We start from the raw sequence: 25384 nt of genomic DNA on the forward strand, positions 1-25384 counted from the left end.
ACAGTTTGCAGATCTCCCCCACGCACCGGCGGAACCACTGTCAGTCATCATCGACCCATGGATTCATTCCACGTGGGGCCTGGATTTGATGGGAAAGTTCCAAACCGCCAGGGGTCAGTTCAAATACATCATTGTTGCCATAGATTACAACAGTAAGTGGATAGAGGCGGAGCCACTGACGGCAATAACTACCGCAAAGGTAATTCGCTTCCTTTGGAAGAGTATTTACTGCCGCTATGGTGTCCCACATACAATCATTACAGACAACGGCACACAGTTCAACAATAAGGAACTCATCTCATTTGCCGCCAACCTGGGCACCAAGTTAAGTTTTGCATCTGTCGCCCATCCCCAAACCAACGGCCAGGTCGAAGCAGCAAACAAGATAATCAAGAAGCTGCTAAAAAAGAAGCTCGACGACGCCAAGGGTTTGTGGGCAGAAAAACTTCCAGAGGTCCTATGGGCCATCCGGACAACCCCATCTACCGCCACCGGCGAAACTCCTTTTTGTATGATGTTCGACACAGAGGCGGTCCTTCCTATGGAGGTAACTCATCCTACCGCTAGGGTCGAAGGCTACGGCCTAGAGACCAACAACGACGGCGTCAACTTGGACAGGGATCTCCTAGAAGAAAGAAGATACAAGGCCCATCTGCATAACTTGCAAAACAAACAACGGGTATCGCGTTTCTACAACGCCAGAGTCAAGGCCCAGAACCTCCAACTGGGGGACTGGGTAATGAAGGAAGTCATCCCGCCACCTACAAAACTCTGCCCAACATGGGAAGGCCCATACAAAATCGTGGAAGTCGTTAGCCCAGGCACCTTCTACTTAATGGACAAGGACGGCGTCATGTCGACCCACCCTTGGAATACTGAACACCTTCGGTATTACTACAAATAGTCAAACCGCTACCCAAGAGCATCTTGACTTGGCTAAATTTTTGCTCAAATATTTAGCTAAGGGAAGCTACCCAACGGGTACTACCCCACTGTTGTACACTGATCCGTCAGCTATCAATGAAACGAGGAATTATTCAAACCATTGTTACCAAGTCTAGCACTGAGGGCAGCTGGCAACGCCAGCAATCGTCGGTAGACTTCGTCCGCCACGTGGTGCACTTGGACCAATCTTAATTCCTTTAATGTTTCATTGATCGACAGAAGAAATATATATAACTCAAAACACTAGCACTTGCAAACACATCATGGCAAACCAAGTCAGAAATTTATTTCACTTTCAATATTTTTTACAAGCTGTCGTGACTCAGCGGCCACAAAACAAAACAAAAAAAAACTAGGAAGGTCTCCAGCGGCCTCGGCCGGCTTCAGGGGTTGCCTTCGACATTTTCTGCTTCGGCAGGCGGCGGCACGATCGATCGACTCGCTTGGTCGGACCCTCTCGCCGTCGGACTGGGGGTCTCCATGGTACCATCCGCTCGGGTGTGTGCCTCCAGGAATCCGGCACGTGAAACCTCCGACGGGGTGGGGTGGGGAGTCTGCTGGGACCCTTCCGCCGGATGAGCGCCACTTTCTCCGCTGCCCGAGCAGACACCGGCTGGGGCAGGCACGTCTGTCTCCGGCGGGATACTCTCAGTCGGTGGCACGTCAGGCTGTGACGCTTTGGCGAAGTCGATGGCGCCCTTCCGCTTCAGCATGTCTATATTTGCTCAGGCCTCGGTCATTGCCTTCTTAAACTCCGCTGACTGCTTGAACGCCTCAACGGCGGCGACCGCAGTGGTACTCCCTTCAGCCCTCAGCCGGGTAACCTCACCCCCCAGCCGCTTCACTTCAGCCATTCTCTCGGCGGACTCCCGCTGCACAATAATGAGTTTTTTATCCTTGGCGGCTATCCGCTCCTGCAGTAGGACGATGTCTTGCTCCAACTTGGAGACATATTCATTCCTCTCCAAGTCCCGCTCAATGGCTACGTTGAACTTACCGCGGACGTCGGCATAGTCACATTCCGCCTTGGCAAACCCCCGCTCCGCCTCCGCCAGCTTCTCCTTCGCCTCCGCCAACTCCCTCTGGAGACCTTGGATTTCATCCCTGAGCTCCCCCTCAATCAGGGGCCGCTTCGACGCCGCCACGAACATGTCGTGCAGTCCCGCCGATATTTGACCAAACGCCGAGCTGAAGGGCGATTGGTCAATTGCCGTGGGGCGCGAGATACCCGCTAGGCCGCCGAACCCTAGCCGTTCGCATAGATGGAAGAGGAACTCCCGCTCACCATCTGTCATGAACGCGGCGTACTCGGCAAACGAGTCCAGATCACTGCCGGCGGCCGTCTCTCCCTCCACCGCAACAGCTTTGGAAGGAGCTTGGAGAGCCTTCTTCTGCCGGCGGGCCCCGATTACCTCAACCTCCTCTTCCTCTTCCTCGTCAGGAGAATCAACCTGCCGGCGTTTTCTCTCCAGCGCCCTTTGGTTCCCGGCGGCGGTCCTCGTCACCCTCGCTGGCAGCTCCGCCGGTTGCACCACTTTCCCCTTTTGAGGGCCACGCCTCTGAGCAGGCATCCTCTCCTTCTGTTACCCAGCTGCAACGCCTCCCCTATCCCCGCCACCCGCTTGGGTCCCCGTCTGCACTACCGGCAGACCATCCTCACCAAGGTGGGAGTGGTGCGGCATAGGCAGCACCACGGGAACCTCCGACTGACTCAGTGCCAGTGTCTCGGTGTTCACCAGCGTCTGCTGAGCCGCCAGCCCCTCGGTGTACATGGCCTCCAGAAAGTCGTCTATCTCCGCGCGGTCCATGGCCTTTTCGAAAGCGTCGCGACTTGATTTATTACCCGGCGGAGTTTCTAAAAAAAAAAAAAAGAAAAAAAAAGGGTACCAGTCATTCCAGAGCGCGCACACAAAAAAAAAAAAAAAAAAAAAAGAAGAGAGAATGGTGTGGCGGAGATTTCTCACCAATGGAACGCGTTAGCCGCTGGTCGACCAGCAACTCCCAACCGGTCAGAAGTCGGAAATCAAGCAAGTTGCGGTTCCGCCAGCAACCTCTGATCCTCGCTACGCGGCACTCTTCTTCGCGCGTTAGCGTATACCGCAGTCCCGCTGCACAAAAACGGTAATCGTTAGTGAGACTACAAATGCAAATACGTAAACCCGCCAACTACGTTCAGCGGAAACCGGTTACCAACCTCGAATGGGTTGGAACTCCAACTTAATCCTAAATGTCGGCCCTCCCTCGTTCGACCTGGCGTGATACTCCCAACCCTCTGTGGCGACGTAGAAGGTCCCCCGCCAGTAGGACATTGAGTCCCTTAGATTTTCGATCAGCTTGGGGGCTCCCTGCCGGCGGCTCAAGTTCACTTGCCCTTTGCAACCCCGACGCTTCACGTACACCAGCTCGTAGAAGTGAAGCACTTCCGCCACAGTAGGCCCCTCGCACCCGGACAACCGCCAGAGTGAGTTCATGGCCAACATCAACCGCCACATGTTGGGGCAAATCTGACCAAGGGCAAGGCCAAATTCGCACACCAGGATTTGGAGATTGGGCACCAGCGGGAATGTCACTCCTTGGCGGAATATCGCCTTATGAACGGCAGCAAATCCCGCTGGGAGAATCGAGGCCTTCTCATCCGCTGTCGGCGGGCGCAGCTTTACCGAGCCCGGCAACCGGAACGTCTGCTTCATTCGGTTAACGGCAGCGGCGTCCATCCGCCCTCCTGCCTCGTCGACGGCGGTGCCATCAGATAGAAACCACGCCGACTCAGCATTCTCACCCGCTACTTCTTCTCCTCCACCAGAGCCGCTAGCAGCGCTATTACTCGCCAAACGCTCGTTGCGCCTAGCGTTGGCAGCAGCGGCCTCACCCGCCCTAGAGCTCTCTGGACGCGAACCACGACCCATTGCTACCTCCCAGGGGATGGTCTGTAGCGGCTCAACTTCTAGTGGTTCTGGCAGTGAGGTTCCTGCATGGGCAGACGGACGCAACGAGTCAATAAAAATCCTATCCGCCGCGCTGAACGACACGTCAGACCCGGAATCCTCACTGCTCGAAATCTCTATGACGTTAGCCATCCCAAAACCCTAAAACCCATATCAGTTAGCACAAACACAGATCTAGCCTATTCTCACATCAGTTATAGCCGAGCACATCAAGAACAAAAAAAAAAACCCATAAAATGCCAAAACACGAACAAACGCACTCAACCCAGATTCGACCATCTAAATCCCTAACCACTAACGCTTGGCCAACCGCAATTCAACCCCCCCCCCCCCCCCCCCCCAAAATCCCATTTTACACCTCAGAACACGCCCAACAAAACCAGCAGTCACCCCAGAAAGACAAACAACAAAACCCAGAAAGTAGCAGATCCAATGAAACAGGAAAAATAAATCCATAAACCAACCTCGGTGGTAAAGCCTACGATACGCTGATGCATGGTAATCCTAGGGGACCGCTATCGCCGTTTCTCTGGGAACGATATCTCCAAGCTCCGGCAACCTCTTTCTTCAGTCTCAGACAAGTAGAGCGATAAGAACACGGCTGTGGTTTTGAAGCTTTTACCAAAGTGTCAAATCTCGCTAGCTTTCCCCCCCTTTTATGTCAACATCAGCGCGTCCTCCGCCGTCCGCTGCAAAACGACATCACACGACAGCCGTACACGTGTCACAGCCCTCCACTTAATACCCGGATTAACCGAGGCGTGGCTTCGATTGCGAAACCCGTAATTACTATCATTTATGGCAAGCAGACGGCCAGGCTTAGGGGACAGGCCTCCGCACGCTAACCCCCTGCGGGTTGGACACGTGTCTACTACCACCAGACGAAGCGTCTGGTGGAAGTAACCATCGCGATAACTTCTCCCTTGTCCTCTTCCAAGTGATGAAGTCTCCGCTGAGCGAAACCCCGCCAGCGAAACTTCTCCCTTGTCATCCTCCAAGTGATGAAGTCTCCGCTGAGCGAAATCCCGCCAGCGGAAACTTCTCCCTTGTCATCCCCCAAGCGACGAAGCCTCCGCTGAGCGAAGTCTGCGCTGAGCGAAATCCCGCCAGCGGAACTTCTCCCTTGTCCTCTTCCAAGTGATGAAGTCTCCGCTGAGCGAAACCCCGCCAGCGAAACTTCTCCCTTGTCATCCTCCAAGTGATGAAGTCTCCGCTGAGCGAAATCCCGCCAGCGGAAACTTCTCCCTTGTCATCCCCCAAGCGACGAAGCCTCCGCTGAGCGAAGTCTGCGCTGAGCGAAACCCCGCCAGCAGAACTTCTCCCTTGTCCTCTTCCAAGTGAGGAAGTCTCCGCTGAGCGGAACCCCGTCAGCGGAACTTCTCCATGGCCATCCTGCAAGCGGGGTGTCTTCCGCTATACATCTTCGGCGGAACCCCCTTGCAAACTGCGTACTTTGTTGAACGCAATATCGTTCAACAAAATACCGACAGCCGCGTCTACCGGACGCTGCTTCCTGCTACATTTAGCGGGGGGATATCCGCCAAACTGCGAATCCCGAGGCCATGCCTCACTCTGACAACGACTGCCACGCGGCGTTACCGTCAGACCGTCCCTACGGGACACGGGGACTAGTCAACAGTCTACGACGGCCCTAATCAGGCATGTTGACCCCCGTCATTTGGGTGTCACATTGGGCTCGCTACCCAACACCCTCTGCTCCGTGCAGCTCCCCCTCAACAAACAATTTGCCGACCATCCGGAGGTCTATCTTCGCCGGGGAGTGGGGGACTCCCTAGGGGGCCCAGCAGGGGCCCGCCCGAAAGGGTATAAAGCGTTTGCTCAGTAAAACCAACGGTTGACGACGCACTGACGCTAATTATGCTCTTGCAAGTCTAGCGGAAGAAAACGCTTCAAACCACCGAGCAACTCCCCAACCAAGATTGCCCTCCTTGACTGGGGAATTGGGGAACTTGTACATGCATGTACATTTGCAAGCATAATTAGCTATAATGGGCCACACTCATTGTACCGCCAAAGGTACTAATTCCAACTGAAGGAATGACATGCAGACACACCGCCAGACAGGCTACGGCCTCGGCGTCGGACCACCTCCAGATCGCCGCCGACGCGCCGCTACGCGCCACGCCAAGATGGCATCAGAAGCTTCTGAAATTGGGAACTGAAGCATGTCAGTCCCACATCGAAAACAAAGAGAAGATCAACCTCTTCCTCACCTATAAAAGGTTCTCTCCTCTCTCCTCATTAAACACGCATTCAATACTTACCTACTGCTACTTTGTCAGCACAAATACATTGACTAACTTAGGCATCGGAGAGCAGAAGACCGCCCGGCGCGGTCTCCCTCTGACGCCCATTGTATTTCATTTGACAGGTAACGGTAACTTCGAGAACAACATAAGTAATGATCCGCCCACCGGATCAACGTTAGCTAGGGTCCAGCTACCGCTGGACTTTTAGGCATCAACACAGAATGTGTAGAAAATTGCTGCAAATATTTTGTTTTTTATTTTTAAATTTTTTTTAATTTTCTTTTGTTTTTCTTTTATTTATGAATTGACAATTTTGTCTTTCTCAAATATTTGAGTTCAAATGTTTTTTAATATTTGAGAGATATTTTGATAAAAAATTTCAGTTTTGGAGAGCAAGCTCTCTTCTCTTAATAATAATAGTATAGATACAATACACCCCAGTTAATCGATAATACAAGTTTTAATAAGACACTTATTTATTAAAAAAAAGGAAAAATATTCAAAAGGAAAGTGTCATAATGAATAGGAGAGATCTGGAGTTTTACTGCTTCAAGATTTACAACCGTAACAAAATTGAAATCCCGAATTACCTGGAGCAATACTCGCCGATTCTTACCCCGAAATGCAATCTCAATTGCCATGAAAAGACCCAAACCCCTTCCCACACTTCCAAATTCCCAAATTTCCCTCGCGTCACATCAAAGCCTATTTCAGTCTTTTCCATTTAGACAAAGAAAATAAGAAAATATCAACCTCTCTCAGTCTCACACTCTCTCAGACACAAACCCCCACACACTCTCTCTCTCTTTGGAGCGACCGAGAATCCTTCTTAAGGAAACAAACCTCGCTTTATTTCCCACCGTCCAGATCTCTTATCCAACGGCTCCCATGAGTCGGCGATTGGTTTTCCCCAAAACTCTCCCTCTGTGGTTTTTATCATAAACCCTAGCCGATAGTCCCTAAACACGCACAGTCCCAACCGCCCCCCCCCCCCTGTCACCGATCTCCAACCTCCCTCTCTTTTTCTCTTACAACGTCAACTCAAAAAGATCGCCGATCCTCGATCTTCGATCTTCCGTACCCATCTCTCTCTTTTTTCCCAGATCTCGGTGTTTCGCCTGTAAATTAGTCTCTGTATGTCTTCCTATGTTGTTCTTCTTGTAGATTTTGTATAGTTCCTGTTCATATCCATCTTGATTATCTTTCTTGACTACCCGGTCCCCTTTTCCTTTTCAATTACCTCTTATTTTTCACCTTTATAGATAAATTTTAAACCTTTTTTTAATGAAGTCGAACTCGCTCTGAGTCCCGAGTCGGAGGCCGAGTCCCGGGGAGTCCATAGAAAGCGAAGTTTTTTTTTTTTTCTTTTCCTTCTTCCCGGTGCTGAGGTATGGCGCCTTCTCTGAATTCATGTGAATATGAGGCTGGCGTCGCCGTTTTCTGAGATTGAGAGTTTCGGGTCCGAGTTTGGGACTGAGTCGACTCGGAGATCGACTCGGAGACGACGGGCTGCGAGGGAGTCGAGGAGGAGGAGGAGGAGGAGGAAGAGTGCGAGGCCGAGAGTGGTGGTGCTTCGGAATTTGAGGAAGGAAATGCCATCGGTGGAGATGAGGAGGACCACGAGGGTTTTCGGGATGGGGAAGGGGGTGGACGGAGCCCGAGTCTTGCGTTCGGGCCGCCGCCTCTGGTCCGAGTCCTCTGTGGTCAAGCATGAGAGAACCAACGAGGACGAGGACTGGTTCAAGCTCATCAAGAACAATGGGGAAGGTCGTGATTCTGATGCAATTGGTTTAAAGCATAAGGGATGGACCAGAGCCACCCGGCTAGCGGGCCATAAGCCTAAGCCGAATATAGTTGTTTCGGTCAGTCGAGTCCTTGAGAAGCCTGTTGAGACTAAGGTTTTGGCTGATGGGCTCAAGCAGTATAAGAGGTTCGGGATTGTATATACCAGGAAGAGGAAACGGACCGGTCACTCGGTCAATGTGGAGAATCAATGTGGCTCTGAGGATAGAATGTACGGGCAGAGGTTTGCTAGGAAGAGGAGGAAGACAAGTGGCAGTGGCAGCTTGGCAGGAGCTGAGAGGTTGGATCTTGCAAGCCCTGAAGTGCTTCACATTACATTTGAGTCTTCATGGGGCAGACGAAACTGGGCTGCTCGGCTTTTGTATTCGATTTTGGTGTACATGTCGAGGTCCAGCCTGCAATTGACTGAGCTTTCTCAATTCCTTGTCTCGGAGCCCCTCAGCATTGTTTTTGCCTTGCCTGGCATTAATTTTTCCTGGGTAAGTGGTTGCTCTACCACATTTAAATTGGCTGTTGACGACTGTTGTAGCATCTAAATGTCTATGTATACCTTTATTTTTGTTTTGTTTTTTTGTTATACAGTTTTTCAAATCCTAAGTATTGTTTCAGGTACGTTCTTCTACTATTGGCTCTGGAGTTTGCAAGTTCTTTGGGAGCAAGGAGTTCATGCCAATGTTTTCTGTGGACTTTTCTGCAGTTCCTCAATGTTTCACGCTCATGCACTCCGAAATGCATTTTAGATACATTTTTCGGCCAATTCTTCCTGTAAATTATCTCAATGATGGGCATGTAGATGATGATGATGATGTTAATCAGTGTGGCAATGACAGTGATGAGTGTGTAGTCTTGCATGAGGTTGATCACGCTGAAAACAGACCGTTGCATCCGGTTGTAAAAGTCCCCAAATTAGGTTGTAGAAGCACAGTGTATAGGAATGGTTTAAGTTCACGAGGTGGTATTCAAAAGAGGAGGAGTTCATTGAGGAGGAGGAGATCTAGAAATCCTTCTTTTGTTGCTTTACGGAAACCAAATGGAGCCTTGGTTTCAGAATTAAAGAAGAATGGCCTTTCCTTTTCTTCTGTAGCCTCGAATCAGAAGCTTAGGAGGTCAGATTCAACTTGCTCTGCAACGAACTCGAAAGCAGTGAGTTCGAATGCGGATAGATTGGTGCAAGATTTAGATTCGACATGCTGCACTGCAAACTTATTGGTCTCTGAATCAGACAGATGTTATAGGGAAGTTGGAGTAACCATTATGCTAGAAACCTCTTCTGCTGGAGAGTGGCTTCTTGTGGTCAAGAAAGATGGATTAACGCGACTTACTCACAAAGCAGAGAAAGAGAAAGTAATAAGGCCGGGCTCTAACCGTTTTACACATGATATAATCTGGTCCCCAGATAGTGATATTTTGAGGCTAGAGTTTCCGGATCGAAGTGAGTGGACTACTTTCAAGGAGCTTTACAGGGAATGTTCTGATCGTAATGCCACCATTGAGTTCATTCCTGAGCCTGCTTCTGACCGTAATGCCACTGCAAAATCCATTCCTGTGCCAGGGGTGCGTGAAGTCCCAGGTTATGCAGATAGCCACAGTTCCCCGTTTCTCATACCAGAGTCATACATATCTGTGAAGGAAGATGAGGTGTCTAGATCCTTTGCAAAGAAGACGGCGAATTATGACATGGACTCTGAAGATGAGGAATGGCTGAAGAAGTCTAACGTGGACTTTGAAGATCATGAACATGTTTCTGAGGATAAATTTGAATTAATGGTTGATGCCTTTGAGAAGGCATTTTACAGTAAACCATATGATTTCTCTGATGGAATTGCTGCTGCTAGTCATTTTCTGGACATGGGAAAGAGGGATGTAGTAGAAGCTGTATATCGTTATTGGATGAATAAAAGGAAGCAGAAAAAGTCATCATTGCTTAGGGTCTTCCAGGTACAAGTTATATATTATGCTTCAGATCTTTTATATTTTGGCAATATATTTTCCTGAAGTTCTTATGTATTGGAGGAATCTCTGGTTTGACTTGTTACTTAGTTAGATGTAGGATTTGTCTTGGTAATTGCTCTCATTCACTGCTGTAGGTTTGTATAAGATGATTGTTGTTTGCAAATGGTATTTTCTGTTTGAGTTTTTCCTCTCTGTGTGTCTTTAGTTGTATATCCTGCATAATGGAAGTTGATGGCCATTCAGTTTCTGTAGGTCAAGAATCTTCGCTTTGTTATTTGATGCCATGTATCAGTAGTAGTGAATGTTTGAATGTTATGCTATTGGAAGTGTGGTGATTTTTTTTCAGTATTTATCGATTTGAATTTTGTTGAATCCACAACACCTTTGTTATCTGAATATTTTTGTACTTTTGCCTGTCCTTGTGTTTTAGTACTGATGATGGGGAAATTAATATAACCATCCTCTCTAACAGGGGCATCAAGTGAAAAGACCACTGCTGGACTCAAAGCCTGTTATGCGCAAGAGAAGATCATTCAAACGACAGCCTAGTCAATTTGGCAGAGGAAAACAACCTAGTTTCTTGCAAGGTAATTTCACTGCTTTATATGGTTATGCTAGTGGTAAAAATGATTTATACATGCGCTATGTGACACTATTTGTAATAAGCCACCAGTTGCATGAAATACACTATCATGTCACATATACTTTAGATGAGCTCATCAGTTCACATGGCATGGCTGCTAAAAGTGCAAATCCACTCACATGTAAGTATAATGGGATTGATGTGGACTGAGTGTTGGTGTGTTACTGATACCACCAATATAGTCCTTAAAAGAATGTTAATTGACATTTTATCACTATTAGGACAAACTATAAATAAAACCGAGAACACTAGGGGGAGTGATGCTCTGTATGTTAACAGAAAAGAAGTTAGCATTACTATTGAATACTGTTTCTTAATGTATCACTTGATCTGCTTCAAATTCTATGTTCTTGGTGGAATCATAAAATTTGTCACTCGTATTGTATCTTCTGTGTTTTAGAAGTAGAAGTTCTCAAGTGATGCCAATAATCAGTGTTGCTTTTCTTGAAAATATATAGTATAGCTTTTGATTGCAACCAAGGAAACTTATATTCTCGACTTTTTTTCCTGTACAGCAATGGCTGCAGAACAAGATGCTTTGCAAGAACAGAATGCTGTGCTTAAAGTTGAAGAGGCAAAAGCGGCAGCAGACAGATCTGTGGATTTAGCTATCCGCAAACGACAGAGAGCTCAGGTACTTATGCAGAATGCAGATTTGGCAACTTACAAAGCTGCAATGGCATTTAGAATTGCTGAAGCTGCCCAAGTTCTCGGATCACCCGATGCTGCTGCAGTTTATGTACTTGATTGACCAATTTAGGTGCAATTTAGGTGTTCCTGATGACAGTTGGAAATGGAAATAACCAATTTTTTATTACAGGAAGGAGCGCAGCCTTAATGCCCTATGGCTGTTTTTGAAGCCTTTGGAAGAACAAGTGTTGAATTAAGTAGTATGATTTTGTATAGGTTTTGATTGAATGTACATTCTGTATTATTATAACCTCACACCATTACCAATAGTGTATAATTCGACTTGGTTTATTTTCTTGGGGAATAGAAAAAAAGAACCAAAAAAGCTCAGAAAAGATTTGAATTTCCTCCCTTTTTTGGTGTTTTCTTCTCTTGGAAGGTGAAAAATGCAACAGTCAAACTAGCTTGCCTTAAATTATTGAAAATGGGGACTCAGAGATGAGATTAGAAAGAGCTTTGATGTGAACGCACGAAACGGAATCCTACAATTTTGAGATTATTTTCGTTTCGTGTCTTCGAAAGAATTTACATACCCAGTTACCTGTTTGCTCTTCCATTTCCATCAGCCAGATTATTGCCGCCGGGGGTGGGGGTTTGTGGTGGAGGGGGACATTTCGCTACGGAAGGGAGACCGTTTGTCAAAAATTGCCAATATCTGGGCTTTCAAGTTTCAATGGCAACAAGTCCCCTTCAATAGTGAAGGGTGGAATTCGAGGTGGGGGAGGGCGGCTAACAAAGCCGAAGCCAGAAGGTGATGAAGATAAAGACCCCTTGCATACATACTACAATTCCGTGGCTGTAGGGGAAATAGATTAATGGTTTGATTCACGACTGGTCAAAAATCAAAGCAAAACCTTCTTGGCAAATAGATGGCAAATTGGCTTTCCATAAGTCAATTACCCTAGCAACAAGTTCACAATACAGTTTATTGCACTGATAATGAAAAACTGGATGTGACTTCAATTTTTACAAGATAGGAAATGATGTTCTCCTTTTGACATGATCGAAGATAGCAAATGTATTTAAACTGTTTTCTCCATCTCTTTTCCAACCTAAGACATTATACAATCACACCACAGTATCACATATTTCAAAAGAAATCCCCATTACATGTCAGCTCGGTAAAATTGTTCGGCTGTATAGCATTGTCCAATCCTTAAATTAGTATTTGTACCCAGATATAAAGCTGCCTCTCTCATCAAGGTTTAACAGGAGCATTGGCCAGGTCCTGAATCTCCTTCTTGCTCTTTATCAAACTCCAGTTCCTGGTATTAAAATCTACTTTATCTAAGTCCTCCGCAATCCCCATATATCCATGTAAAAATCGCTCCTCCACACTGTCAACCTGCATTCCTGCTTCCACAATTTTTCCGTTATTGGACGTTGCTCGCTCAAAGTCTGCTCTGCCACGGTTCTGCTCTGCAAAATACTTATGAATCCTCTCTGCATTCCCAAGCCCAGTGAAAGTTCCCAAGAACTTCACCAACACAACACTTTGATCAGCAGGCTTCCCCAGGCACATCTTGATTCTTCCCCTTATTAAACCTTTACCTGCCATTTTATAGAGAACCCAAAAGATGGAATTCAGAACAAAAATTGTAGTTCAAACACCAAGTACAATACAAACTAATCTATCAAGATTTGACAGAATATGAAGCTTTACAGAAAACTTGTCACCGAGTCAAATTTTACACGTTATACAGCATGATACATATAATTCTTATTTTCTATTCTCAATTCATTTTTTTTAAGCCTATCAAATGCCTGAGAAATGTACAGTTGGAATTTTTATACTGTTAAAACACGATACCCACCTCTTAGAAAAGCCTCAAGAGCTTCAATGCTTACAACCTTCCAATTTTCAGGATTGTTGTCTGACATAGAAATATTGTGGATAATAATGACTGGAGGCCAAAGAATCAAATCTTCCTTCTGAGCCAAAGCTTCTGCCTTGGGCAAGACCTGGGGAACCCATAGTACTATGTCAGTGGGGATAACAGTACTCCACCCCAACAGAGCACAAACTGCTTTGAGAAGTCCCAAGTGTTGTGTCCTCAATCCAGCTTTTTTAGACATAAATGCATGTGTTACCAATCGTTGGGTGTCCATGAACTCCTTCGAGAAGCTGTAACAGGAAGAAAAATAAAGTAACAAACTGTAAAAGGACGACAACTCATGATTTTCACTTCTTCCAAAATTTAAACACGATAAAATCATATAGAAATGTGCATCCACTAGTATTTAACACATAACAGAAGGAAGAACAAATTATGATATCTTAATCAAAAGTTAGACAGAAAAAAATTAGTGGAACAAGACTAAAAAAGTTGACCAAAGGAAAGAAGTAAAAACAAATACTATATAATGGCCATCAGTTGCGAAAACCTTGTTTCATTCAGATTGTCTCATTTCTCATTTGCTGCAAGGCTTTCACCATCCCCCTCATATCATGTAAAGAAATTCATAAGTTGTGACAGACCCGATATGGCAGACTCTATAGCCGTATTCTACCAGACCTCCTTTTGCCAGGTTTCGGACATCATATTTAAGACACTAAGACACAAAGTCTGACACAGAAACAGATCTCGTAAAGTATAAGTACTCATCAAATGGGGAGCAGTAAGAGAGGACACGAATGAGAGTCTAGATCTTGACAAGACTGCCCCTTAAGTTTTATCAACTTGTTTATTCATAATTTGGTTCGAAATCCCCTTTCCTAAAAATGCATAAATACACTGGAAGAATGTGACATATTTAAGAACCTAACAGGCAAAAAATGATTTGGTTTTCCTCTAAAGAGCTCCCAAATCATACTATTACCAAGAGCAATTGATTTGGAAAGTCCACCTATTCATAAAGTGAGCTTACAATCTCTAGATTTTGGTAAAGAATTCTAACTAAGGGCAGGGTAATACAGAATATACGGAGATCACTTAACGCAGTCAACCAACGAGAATGCCATCAAATCATTATATTCAAACTTGTTTATCTTCTCAACCAGCAAATGTTGATACTTCCACGTGCTCAACAGAAAGGGAACTTTAAACTACTCACAGTTTGTATTCCCACTGGGCCTATTACTCCAACTTCTGTTACAGATCCTTCTTTCCCCTTTCTTACTCAATAACTCAACCACCTTTAAACAGACTGTTCATAATATAGCCAGATCTATAAAATACAACTATAGACTCTAGAGCCTTAAAGATTTCACTAGACAAGAGTGAGATGAGTCACCTGTTTTCACTTGTGGGAACCCAATTTGAATCAATAAATACATGAAATGCACCTGGATTGACACTTGTGTCCATTTGAAACCCAAATGCCCTAGGACCAATCCCAACCCTCCAGAGTCCAGACCCATAAAACAACCATTTTGCAAGTTATCATTCCAACACTGAAACCTAAAATTATTATACAGCACATCTGCATTTTAGTTTGGTCTATCAATGAAAAGGAACCAAAGAAACAAAACAGACCCTGTTAGTCACCATCCACTGCTTAATCACCTTTTTATTATCATTTGGATGGGGTCATTCCCCAAGAAAAGCGACTTATTTGGAAATTTCAAACCAGGATTGGTCAATGAACAACTCCAAACACCATTGTCTAAATAGCCATTTACCGAACGATATAGATGGAATCCAAAGACCATGACATGATATAATTTTCATAAAACCTAACATCATAAAAGGTGCTTGAAGTAGCATCATGGTGCAACTTTTACCCACATTGTTCCTTCCTGTACCACATTGATTTGAATCCACCATCCACCTCTCAGTACTCAGACAACAATGTACTATCAACTATATAAAAATCCTAAGAATACCCAAGTAACAAATCTTAAAATTATAGCATACTAAGTTGACTGCATCTGTAAGAGTAATATTTAAAAACTCCGGAACGAAAAGATAAAACAGGAACCCCACTTAGAAAGAACATGACAAAAGAAAACAGACCTTCGGCCACATACGATGCAGAATAAAGTCCCAGCCTTTCCTTGTTCCATGTATCTTCTCCGAACACCAGGGTTCATATTTAATTGTTTAGAGTATGTTAGGAAGGCTTCTTGTACCAATTGCATAAACTCCTCAGAATCCTCTGATGGCTCAGGAGCTGCAGAACTCAACCCATTTTCTGATGTATCAGCATCATTATCATCACCTCTGTGGACATCCTCTAGATAATTATCATTTCTCTTCCAAACTTTGTGCTGTTTGTGAAAGCCACTTTTTATGTCAACTTGCTGTGACCTATGCCTACTTAATGAACCATAGTTTTGGTGACCCTTGGCATACCGATCTCCATGTTTATAATATCTAACTGAGTGCCTTTGTGCATCTGCCAAAGAGTCTTGAGACGGCAGCCGATCATCAGATGCAAATTCATCATACTGGTCTATTCCAGCATATTTCCTCTGGGCCTTATAGTGTTCATTATGGCCCAATCTTGCTGATCTAGATGTATACATAGATCCTACATCTTCACCATTCCACTCTTCACCACTATCATACAAATCTTGAAACTCTCTAGAGGTATTCCATTTACCTGACATAATTTCTCTAGGATTTTGGATACTTCCATGCTCTTCATTAACATATTTTCTTTTCACCACCCTATCTGATGGTTCATAAACCCCAAGCTTGTCTCTCATACTCTGCATTTTAATAGTATTTCTATGCATTTCTGGGTCATATTTAGACACAGGACACTGTCTGTCCTGAAACTTCAGGTTTCCATCTCTTTCATAACCATAATCTTCTTTCAGATGTGAGATTTGACAAACTTGTGCTGCACCCAAATGCGATGTTTCATAATCTTGTGAAATTCTCCTTCCAAACTTGTCATGCATGCGTCCAGAACCCATATATTCTCCACTCTGCTTTGATGCATTTGATATTCTGCTTATATCAGGGTAGTCTGATAGTGTATGCCTTTCTAAAGTAGAATTATTCAGCATAATGCGCTTCCTTGAATTTCCAGAATAATCCTCAGTATTATCAATTCTTTCCACAACAGGGAGCATGGTACTAGATCTTGACACAGTTCTATGATCATAACCCATCCGAGAATGGTCATAGTCAAGTGGTGCTCGTGGATGCATCACTTTGTGTAAGTGATCAGATGGAAGCTCACGATCGTCAAATATCATTCCTCTTGAGTTTGGGTAGAAATAATAATCATCATCATACTCAACTCTAGTAGGACTATCTCTCTGGTAAAATGTCAGATTCTTCTGCCCAGAATCAGGGTCTCGAGAAAACTCTACTACCGGCCTTTCCCTATATGCATTAATGCTCACAGAATCTTTAAGTTTTCTACTACTTCTTGAAAATTCTTCCAAAGAAGGCATATGCTGCTCATGCTGATAGGAATCTTGGAATTCATTCCTCAACCCTGTTGAGGAGCTAGCAAAATAATTCTTGGAATGAGATCCAGACATCATGGAATAAAAGCCATCTCTTGTAGGAAAAACGGGTTTATTTCCTTCTTTGTAGGCTTCTGTCACTGGTAATCTATCCAAAGATATAGGGTCCGCATACTGAAGCCTTTCTTGGTCAGAATGACGTATGCTCATGCTGCGCGTTGATGATGGTAGGTGGCCACCCCTTGCTCCTTGAGTTATAACAGTACCAAGGCTTGGAGAAGAATGATATGCTCCATGCACGGTGTCACCTTTGATAAACATGGTTTTGGATCCTCTTACAGCACTATCTTCCATATGGATTGGTTTTTGACCCAATGTCCCATGTTTACCACCAGCTGTCAATCTGCTTTCATTCAAATCTTCTTTACTGATTCCAAAATCATTATGCTCGGAGCCATAAACTCTCCTACCATTCAAATCATCATTGACACTATAATTTCCAGCCTCAACGCTATCACGTCTGTGTTTTAACTCCAAAGGAACAGATGCCGGAACAGGTACCGGTGGTTGTGGTGGTGGTGAATAACTCCTCCGCAAATCCCCATCCTCCTCCTCCTCCTCAAATTGTGACATTTTTCGCATTTCACCAAAAGGCAGTAGGGGTGACCCGGATGTTGACCTGCGGCGGCGGACGCCATCAGTCCTACCGCCACCACCGCGGCCCAAATGCCAGCCATACTCCCTCTGAATAGAAGCAACATTCCTTTGACTGACACCCAGATGATCTTGTTGCGGGCTCAAACTCCTCCTAATATTCCGATGTACCTCCTCAGGTCTCCTCCTACTACCACTACTATAAGGGTGGTTGTTGGCACCGGATTCGAATCGGTAGGTGGGACGTAATTTAGAAGCCGGAGGCTGCTGTCTATTGAAACTCTCGTGCCTCCTAGGTTGCATTTTGAAATTCACACACACAACCAACCTCTCACAATCCAATCCAGTTCTATTATACCAGACACAGAGACTATAAAAATTAACAGTATCAGAGAGCTTGAAAAACCTCTAACCCTAGTGATTGAAGATTGATTGAACCCTAACGTTATTGATACTCAAACAAAAGGGATCAACGCATCCATGGAAACTGAGAATTCGAATAGGAATTTTCAAACCTTGTGTTGTTGGGGATCCATGAAGCCAATCGTTGTTATTGACCTGACAACAAACAAAACAACACCAAAGACTAGATCCTCAGCTTCACGTTTCAACTTTCTTTGCTTCCTTCAATCTTCAGCATCTCAGATTTTCTGTAAAGTTTTGGTCGGCCCGTCGGTCAGAGAAACAACCGGGGTAAAAGCTCCAAGTGCTCTATCTCTATTATCTCTCTCAGCTTTACCCAAAGCGTTTGCTTTGTGACTCTGTGACTTCGTGTCTTTGTTTTGTTTTTGTAGTGGAAAAATATTAGGGGCTGGGATTTGATCCCACATCGTTATAGCTGCTCACATCAACCGTCCGTTTACAACTACGCGTGACAGCTTTTTTCAACTTTTGTTACTTTATGGAAAGCTCCGTCCAAATTATCACCAAAGTTACTATTTTCATAATACATGCATAAACCACCAGAGGTGTAAAAACACCAAAGTGGGTCCAGTGACGTGGCTGTCACTCCTCCACACAAACAGCTGAAAACTGACGTTATCATGTTTGACCGTTAACGCTCTGCTTCTGCCGTTACTCGATGTGTGGATTTATGATTGTGGTTGAAGCAGATTATATCTGTAGCACCCAAAATGCGGTTGACGCATTTTAAAAATTGAATATTAATCTTTTTGGTTTATATTGATCGGGGGTTCACCTCTTTGTTTTGATGCTTTAAACTGAATTAAAAATGAAATCTTTTTCTATTTGGATTTAAATATATTTTCCTTTGATCAATTTTGGAGATAGTGAGAATTGAGTTTAGCTTTACATGTATGACAATATAAACTTTTTGTTTGGTATAGTTATATGATTTTTTGATTTTATTTGATTGCTGCAATTAGGAATGAGATGTGTAAATTGAAATGTTGATTTTGTTAAAGAAAAAGCGCATTATGTGCCTTCGTTAAAGTGACTGACGAAGGGAGAATCAATGAATTAGCAATTACCATCAATCAACATCATTTACAGATCAATCAGCATTTAATGTCATAATTGTAATTGATATTTCCGTTGTAATTCTCTCCTTATATAAAAGAACTATGAAAAACCCAATTCCAATTGTCATTTTATTTTTACACGTTATCAGCATGCTCAGAGCCAATAGCCAAGAAAAACCCCTAACTTCGGAAGAAAAAAACTTTTTCTTCTTTTTCTGCCGCCACCAACAATTCTCCAAAAAAAAACAAAAGTTTTCCTTGCTGCCTCACCCCGCCCAGCATCAATAGATCTGCAGCCCACACGGACCTAGTCGCCCCCACCTCTGCGCGCCTGCTGCCCATCCCACAGCGCTTTCTTCCGGCCACCAAACCCCGTCCAGATCGACCTCAATCACCGATCTCGACTTCGACCCAGATTGCCTGTAGCACCGACCTGATCTCGACCTGTCTGCAGCAGCCCACTCTAGCGCCTTGCGCCTACACCTCAACTCCTGCGCAGCCCCAAGCCTCCCCGCCTGCCAGGGCCCCACGACTGCATCTGCAAACCACCCATCGCTGCAGACCAGAAGAAGAAGACGCAGAAAAGAAAAGAAAGGAAAAAGAGAGAGAAGAAAAAAAGAGATAAAAAAGAAGAAGAAAAAAAGTGAACAAAAAGTGACCCGGCCCAAAGAAAAGGACCGGCCAAAAAGAAAAAGAAAAAGGGGGAAACAAAGGAAGCGACCCAGAGAAAAAAAAGAAAGAAAGAAAGAAAGAAAAAAAAAAAGGCCCTGCGGCCCACCGCCCGCCTTTGGCAGAAAAAAGAAGAAAAAGGAAAAAAGTGTTAATTCTCAGCCCAACAAATCAGTAGGCCCAACAGAAGCTGAAAAAAGAATAATCGCTACGCACGCCTGCATTAACACGCGCGTGTGCGCTAGGATCGTTTTGTTTTTCTCGAAATCAAGTATGTTCTCTTTTAATTTCATACTCCGGTATATTTAATTGTTTATAATTAGAATTTTTGAGCATGTTTAGTTAGATTATATTGATAATTTTAAGCATGCCTGGTTATTTATGTTTTATATGATTATCTTTAAGCATGATTTATATTTTTTTACTGTTTACGTTTTTGTAAAATTTCAAGCATGTTTTGTGAATTTCATTTACGCTTTTATAATTATGCCTACACATGCCTTTTTATTATGTTATTGTTTATATTTTATTTTTTGAGCATGCCATATATATCTTGTTATTTATGAAATTTTGAGCATGTTTTATTTCATTTACGCTTATATAATTTCCATATGCATGCTTTTATATGCTATGTTTTATTTATTATTAAATGTGCTATGGTTATTTTTAGAATGCAACATATAAATTCCATTTTTCCATGATAATGAAAATTCATGCGCATTATATATATGCACTTACCGTGATAAAGCATTTTCACATAGCATCGAAAAATGTGACCATTACAAATCTAGGTCTTGAAATCTAATTCATATTTTTGGAAAATAATTCACGTGGATGTCTTTATGACTGCGTAATTTATATCTTCTCTCTTGTTTATGTAGATGGCTGATCCAATTCGACCTGAATTTGACATCTTGGACTCAGAAGGACTTGAGTATCATCGTTGGGTTTCCGATGTAGAAACAGCTTTTGTGGCAAAAGACTACACTGCCACCATCAAAACTCCCACTTACCCCAAAGACGATGGACCGTCTGAAAAGATGAAAGCAAATGCCTTAATGTTTCTGAGGCAACATATTGATCCTAGCCTACGCTGGGAGTACCTTCAGTTGAAGACACCCAAAAAACTATAGGATGCCCTTAAAGGACGTTTTGGGAACATTCATGACACCTTGCTCCTAGAACTGATCGTTCAGTGGCATGAAATCCACTTACTTGACTATAAAAGAGTCAATGACTTCAACAAGGACATGTTGCGCCTAAAGGCACGTCTAAATTTCTATGGAAAGGAACTCACAGAAGATGATATAATCCAGAAAACTTTTTCCACTTTTCCTACTTCAGCACTTATACTAGCGAACTAGTATGGGCTGGAGTATGACAACAAAAGAATCACAACCTTCAATAAACTGATCAACCTACTGCAAGTGGCTAAGAGGCATAATGAGGTTCTTTTGAACAACAATGCCAGGCCTGTTGGGACAAAGAAAATTCCCGAGGCTAATTATGGCCAAGTGAAAGGTGGAAAGAACCTCAATGCAAAGGGGGTTGGACGTGCTGATCCCTACCCACGTGGAACAATGCACCATGTGGCAAGGGACGTGGGGTTTGTCGTATAGGTCGTGGAGGCCCTCCCAATGTATGGCGCAGAGATGGTGGTGCTGGCCCTAGTGGTCATGGAAACAAGGTGCAAATGGCACCTAAGAACCCTTCAATCAAACAGGAAAGAGTTGGCAATGAACAATGCTATAGGTGTGGAGTCATTGGGCATTGGTACAAGAATTACCAAGCAAGCAACAAAGTTTTAGCCACTTACAAGAGGTATAGGGAGTCTAAAGAAGAAGAGGCTCACTATATGGAAGAATGAGGCCATGACCCAGATATCAACCTCACAATTGCAGACTTCAATGGCAACAAGGAACTTGCTCAGTCAATGGATGCACTAGATTTTGACTGATCTGCTTTATCTATTTATTTTCCAAAGACAGTTGTGAAGGCATAATGCCTCATTTTTAATTAGACTATTGTTTGGTCTTAAAGAATGGTTTGATGAATTAGATTTCTGAACAAGACCTTGATTTGATTATCGTTAGCTTATTAATAAATTTTGAATTTTATTCTGAAGCACTGAATTTATTCGAATTTATTTACTACACATATTTACATGGTTCAAAATAGCACTATAAAGATGTAAAGCAATACATCTAGAAAAAGAAAAATTATTAGAATGAAAAGTTTGTCATTCTACCCAAATAGAAGGGAAAATTTCATGAATAGTACCTGAAGTATGGCCCACTATTAATTTCAGTACACCAAGTTCCAAAATATAAACTTTGGTACATGAGGTTTCAAAACTGACCCAGTATACATACATGACATCAATGACGCCGTTAGTTTGGTGCCAGCTGTCGTATTTCAAGGGGTAAAACGATCTCTTCATATTTTTTACTCTGAGCACCCAGCTCTCTCTCTCTCTCTCTCTCTCAAAGGGAAAGTTAGGCCTTTGTATGGTGTCACAGCTGATGGAGATGAGTTTAGAGATGGCGATCTGGTTGCCATCTATTTTGAACCAAATCCAGAGATACAAATAATAAAGCTTCTATTCTACAATATTCAAGCCATCATCAAATTCTCAATCTTTCTCCACAGTTCCCATACAAAAGCCAAAAGTTTGAGCAAAACCCAGTTACCCACCTCAACCCTAACGTGATAGGATTTTTCGACTTATGCCACCTTTTTCAGCTATATGTTGTTCTGAAAGCTCAACGGCCCCGAAATGTCATGCAAATCTTCTTCCAGCTGCCAATACCACATGCACAGAAAGAACCTAAATCGATTTCAAATGCAAGTCAAAGCAACCTTCTGACCAAATCACATATTTAAACCCTCTCTACTCTTCACTCCCAACTAAAAGCCTTGCTGGGTTTCCTTCCTTCCCTCTCTCCCCTCCTTCTCTTGCTTTTGGACTCTCCCGACCCGACTCGCCATGGCCATGGTCGTGGCCTCCTCCTCCCCGGACAGAATCGAAGTCATGCCGCAGCAGCACCAGCACCAGCACCAGCACCCCGTCATCGAGCCCTCGTCGTCCAGATTCTCCACCCACTCCGACGCCACCTCTTCCTCACCGCTCGTCTCCTACTCTGCCGACACACCTGATCGCACTGATCCTTCGTTTGCTTCTCCCAACACCGATAAGGTCCTCCTAGTCTTCTTCTTCTTCTTAATTCACAGTGTTCTTGTTTTGGAAACTTCGTATTTGGAAATTTATGCTTTCCAATCCAATTGGATTGGATTTTTCACACTCTCAGGGCTGTTGACGAAGTGGTAGGGGCTGGTGTCAGGACCCACCCCGGAATTACCCTCCTAACTCCTAGGTGGACCTGCGGGGCCCACTTTTTGAGAAAATTCGACAGAACCTCCCCTAAAAATGGGCAACCCTAAACCTGCTGAAACACTTCTCAATACTCTAAATGCTATGCTTGAAGCCACCCTGCTTCCTAGCAACATTCCATAATTTTCCAAGTATAAACATCAAACTCCACAATCTTAACATCTTATACAAATTCAAAACATTCAGCTTCCTCCCAAAATAAACCACTCTCTTACACACATAATTATACAAATGTATAAATCCACTCTCAACAAGTATTCAGAGCAATCTAAGGAACACACTCGAAATATAGTACAATAAGTAGGTTAATCAATAACCTACTGAGAATGGATGACAAAAGGTGGTACTAGCCTCCACTCCTATGCCGGTCAGCAACACTGTGATCTGGGCAATTTAAAACAAAGGGCCCAGGGGGAAAGTACATAAAAACGTTAGAGTGAGTGGACAAAATAAATAAGTATAAAGGAAGATAAATTTATACTTTCCCACAAATTTACAAAATAAAGTCTCGATGCATGCAACGTTTATAAAACGTATTTCTTTAAACTCAAAACTCGTGCAAACCATTCCAGCCCCGCTGGATAAAATAAATCGGACTAGCCCCGCTAGTCAAATCATAATAAAATATGGGGAAGGACGTTCACCATACGAAAGAAGGGAGCCTTATTGGCTCGGGTCGGAGTGTCCCACACTCTAGAGCATCCCATGCTCTCCTCTACTCGCCTACGAACACATAGTAAGTAGGGAGGAGTACTAATAGGCTAGCCAGTAATATAATATATATATAACGACCCTGGGTATGGCGGTTTAAAAACCGATAAATCCTTAAAGCTTCCCCATGTCCCACATATAAAGAAAAATACGGGTACGATTCCCAACCGTACTCTGATTTTCGTAAAGAGCCGTATAAATTAACAGCGTGTCCCACACGCTCAAGAAATAAATAAATCATCAATGAGGCATTCCCAATGCCAAAATCATAATCAATAAATAATCATAGAGATTTATTTCAATAAAACTCCATTTATAAATAAATTCTCAATTCGACGAATATAAATGTAATATAAACAGTATAAATCCGAAAATCGTATCGAAAACCATTCGTCGAATATTAACATCAATTAATATTTCAAATCCGAGCATAACAACTTTATAACCAAATTCTCAACCGATATAAATCATAATCACTTCATGGAAAATAATATTTAAAAGTAATTCCTTAAGATAATTCACAATTATCTTTATAAGCTCGGAAAAATACGTTAATAAAATAAATCAAGCTTTAATAAATAAATGCATGCATCACTTATTTAAAACAAACGTCCACTCACAAAGTACGGCTAAGCCTGCCGTCGATCCAAACCCTCCTCGAGGAAATCCTCCTCACGTCCTGTACAATATAACGTTCGTAACTTTAATTTCGGGTTGGAAAATTAAATTGGATTAATTAAAAACAACCCTAATATCAACTTTAATTGCCCAATTTCTCCCAATCTTCTTCAATAATATTATCTCCTTAAATGTATGGCCCAAAGGCCAAACCGAGGAAATCCGATGAATGGATTCCTCATAATTCGATTTAACAAATTGTCCAACCTTTGAATAAACACCAATATTCATATCCAATTCACCTCCAATCCATTTCCAAGCTTCGATTAATAAACTAGACGTAAAAAGGATTAATTACAGTAACAACAAGTCGAAATTTCCGGCCAAAACGCCAACTCACGCGCCACCTACAGTGGCGGTGCGTGGGTTTCACGTGCCGGTGCCCAACCTCCACCTCCGGCCACCAAATTTCAGGTACAACACCTACTCAACACACTTATTCAACTTCATAACTACAACAATTCCAAATAACAACTAGAAACAGTCGAAATCAATCCAAGAACAAAAACCCAGAAAATTTCAAGAACCCTAATTCGATCCGGCCTCTACACTTCAAATCGTGTTACAAGACCATAGGGGAAATGATCAGTGGTAAAAACCAAACCTTCGACGAAGAAATGGGGACCGGAGGTGGCCGGAATCGCCGGGAATCGGCAAAAGTCCCAAACTGCAGCCGGAGTGGTTTTGGCTTCGATCCGTGGTTTTCCGGCCAAATCGTGGAAAACCAAGGCTTCTGGGGTGCTCGGAGGGAGGAGGCGCTCCTCTGGTGACCGGTGGCACGCCCTGTGGTGGCCGGTATCGCCGGAAATCGGAGGGGGTGAGGAGGAGGCCGAACCGGAGAAGAGAGATCGGGGGAGAGGAGAGAGAAAGAGCTGGGGTGGTTTCCGGAAATGGAAACCTACCCGGGTAAATTTCCATTTTTATCAAAAGTTACCATGAACAGTAACTTTACAATTTTGGCCATAACTCTCGCATACGAAGTCCGATTTTTACGAACCACATATGCACGCGCTCGGTTTAACGTCCCCTACAACTTTCATGAAGAACATTTTCTCAAATTTTGACCCGAACAAAAAGTCAACTTTTAGGGCCACTAAAATCTCCATAAAGGTTCAAAATTGAAAATATTTAACAATTACCGTCCAACACGAAAGTAAATCGTTAATTCTAGGTTCGGGACGTAACA

General features: G+C 43.7%; 2 protein-coding genes across 2 annotated transcripts; one reads left to right on the forward strand and one right to left on the reverse strand.

Annotated features, from left to right (window-relative positions):
• Positions 1–6929: 6929 nt before the first annotated feature.
• Positions 6930–11596, forward strand: LOC112190737. The gene is made up of 4 exons (XM_024330219.2): positions 6930–8442; positions 8573–9901; positions 10389–10503; positions 11075–11596. The coding sequence occupies exons 1-4, from the start codon at positions 7579–7581 to the stop codon at positions 11308–11310; spliced, it is 2544 nt and encodes an 847-aa protein (XP_024185987.1). The 5' UTR covers positions 6930–7578; the 3' UTR covers positions 11311–11596.
• Positions 11597–12151: 555 nt separating this feature from the next.
• On the reverse strand, positions 12152–18037 carry LOC112190722. The gene is made up of 3 exons (XM_024330199.2): positions 15206–18037; positions 13064–13374; positions 12152–12800 (listed from the first exon to the last, which is right to left on the reverse strand). The coding sequence occupies exons 1-3, from the start codon at positions 17569–17571 to the stop codon at positions 12448–12450; spliced, it is 3030 nt and encodes a 1009-aa protein (XP_024185967.1). The 5' UTR covers positions 17572–18037; the 3' UTR covers positions 12152–12447.
• Between the last annotated feature and the right edge of the window lie 7347 nt (positions 18038–25384).

This window comes from Rosa chinensis, chromosome 1, assembly GCF_002994745.2.
Source record: "Rosa chinensis cultivar Old Blush chromosome 1, RchiOBHm-V2, whole genome shotgun sequence".
NCBI lineage: Eukaryota > Viridiplantae > Streptophyta > Magnoliopsida > Rosales > Rosaceae > Rosa > Rosa chinensis.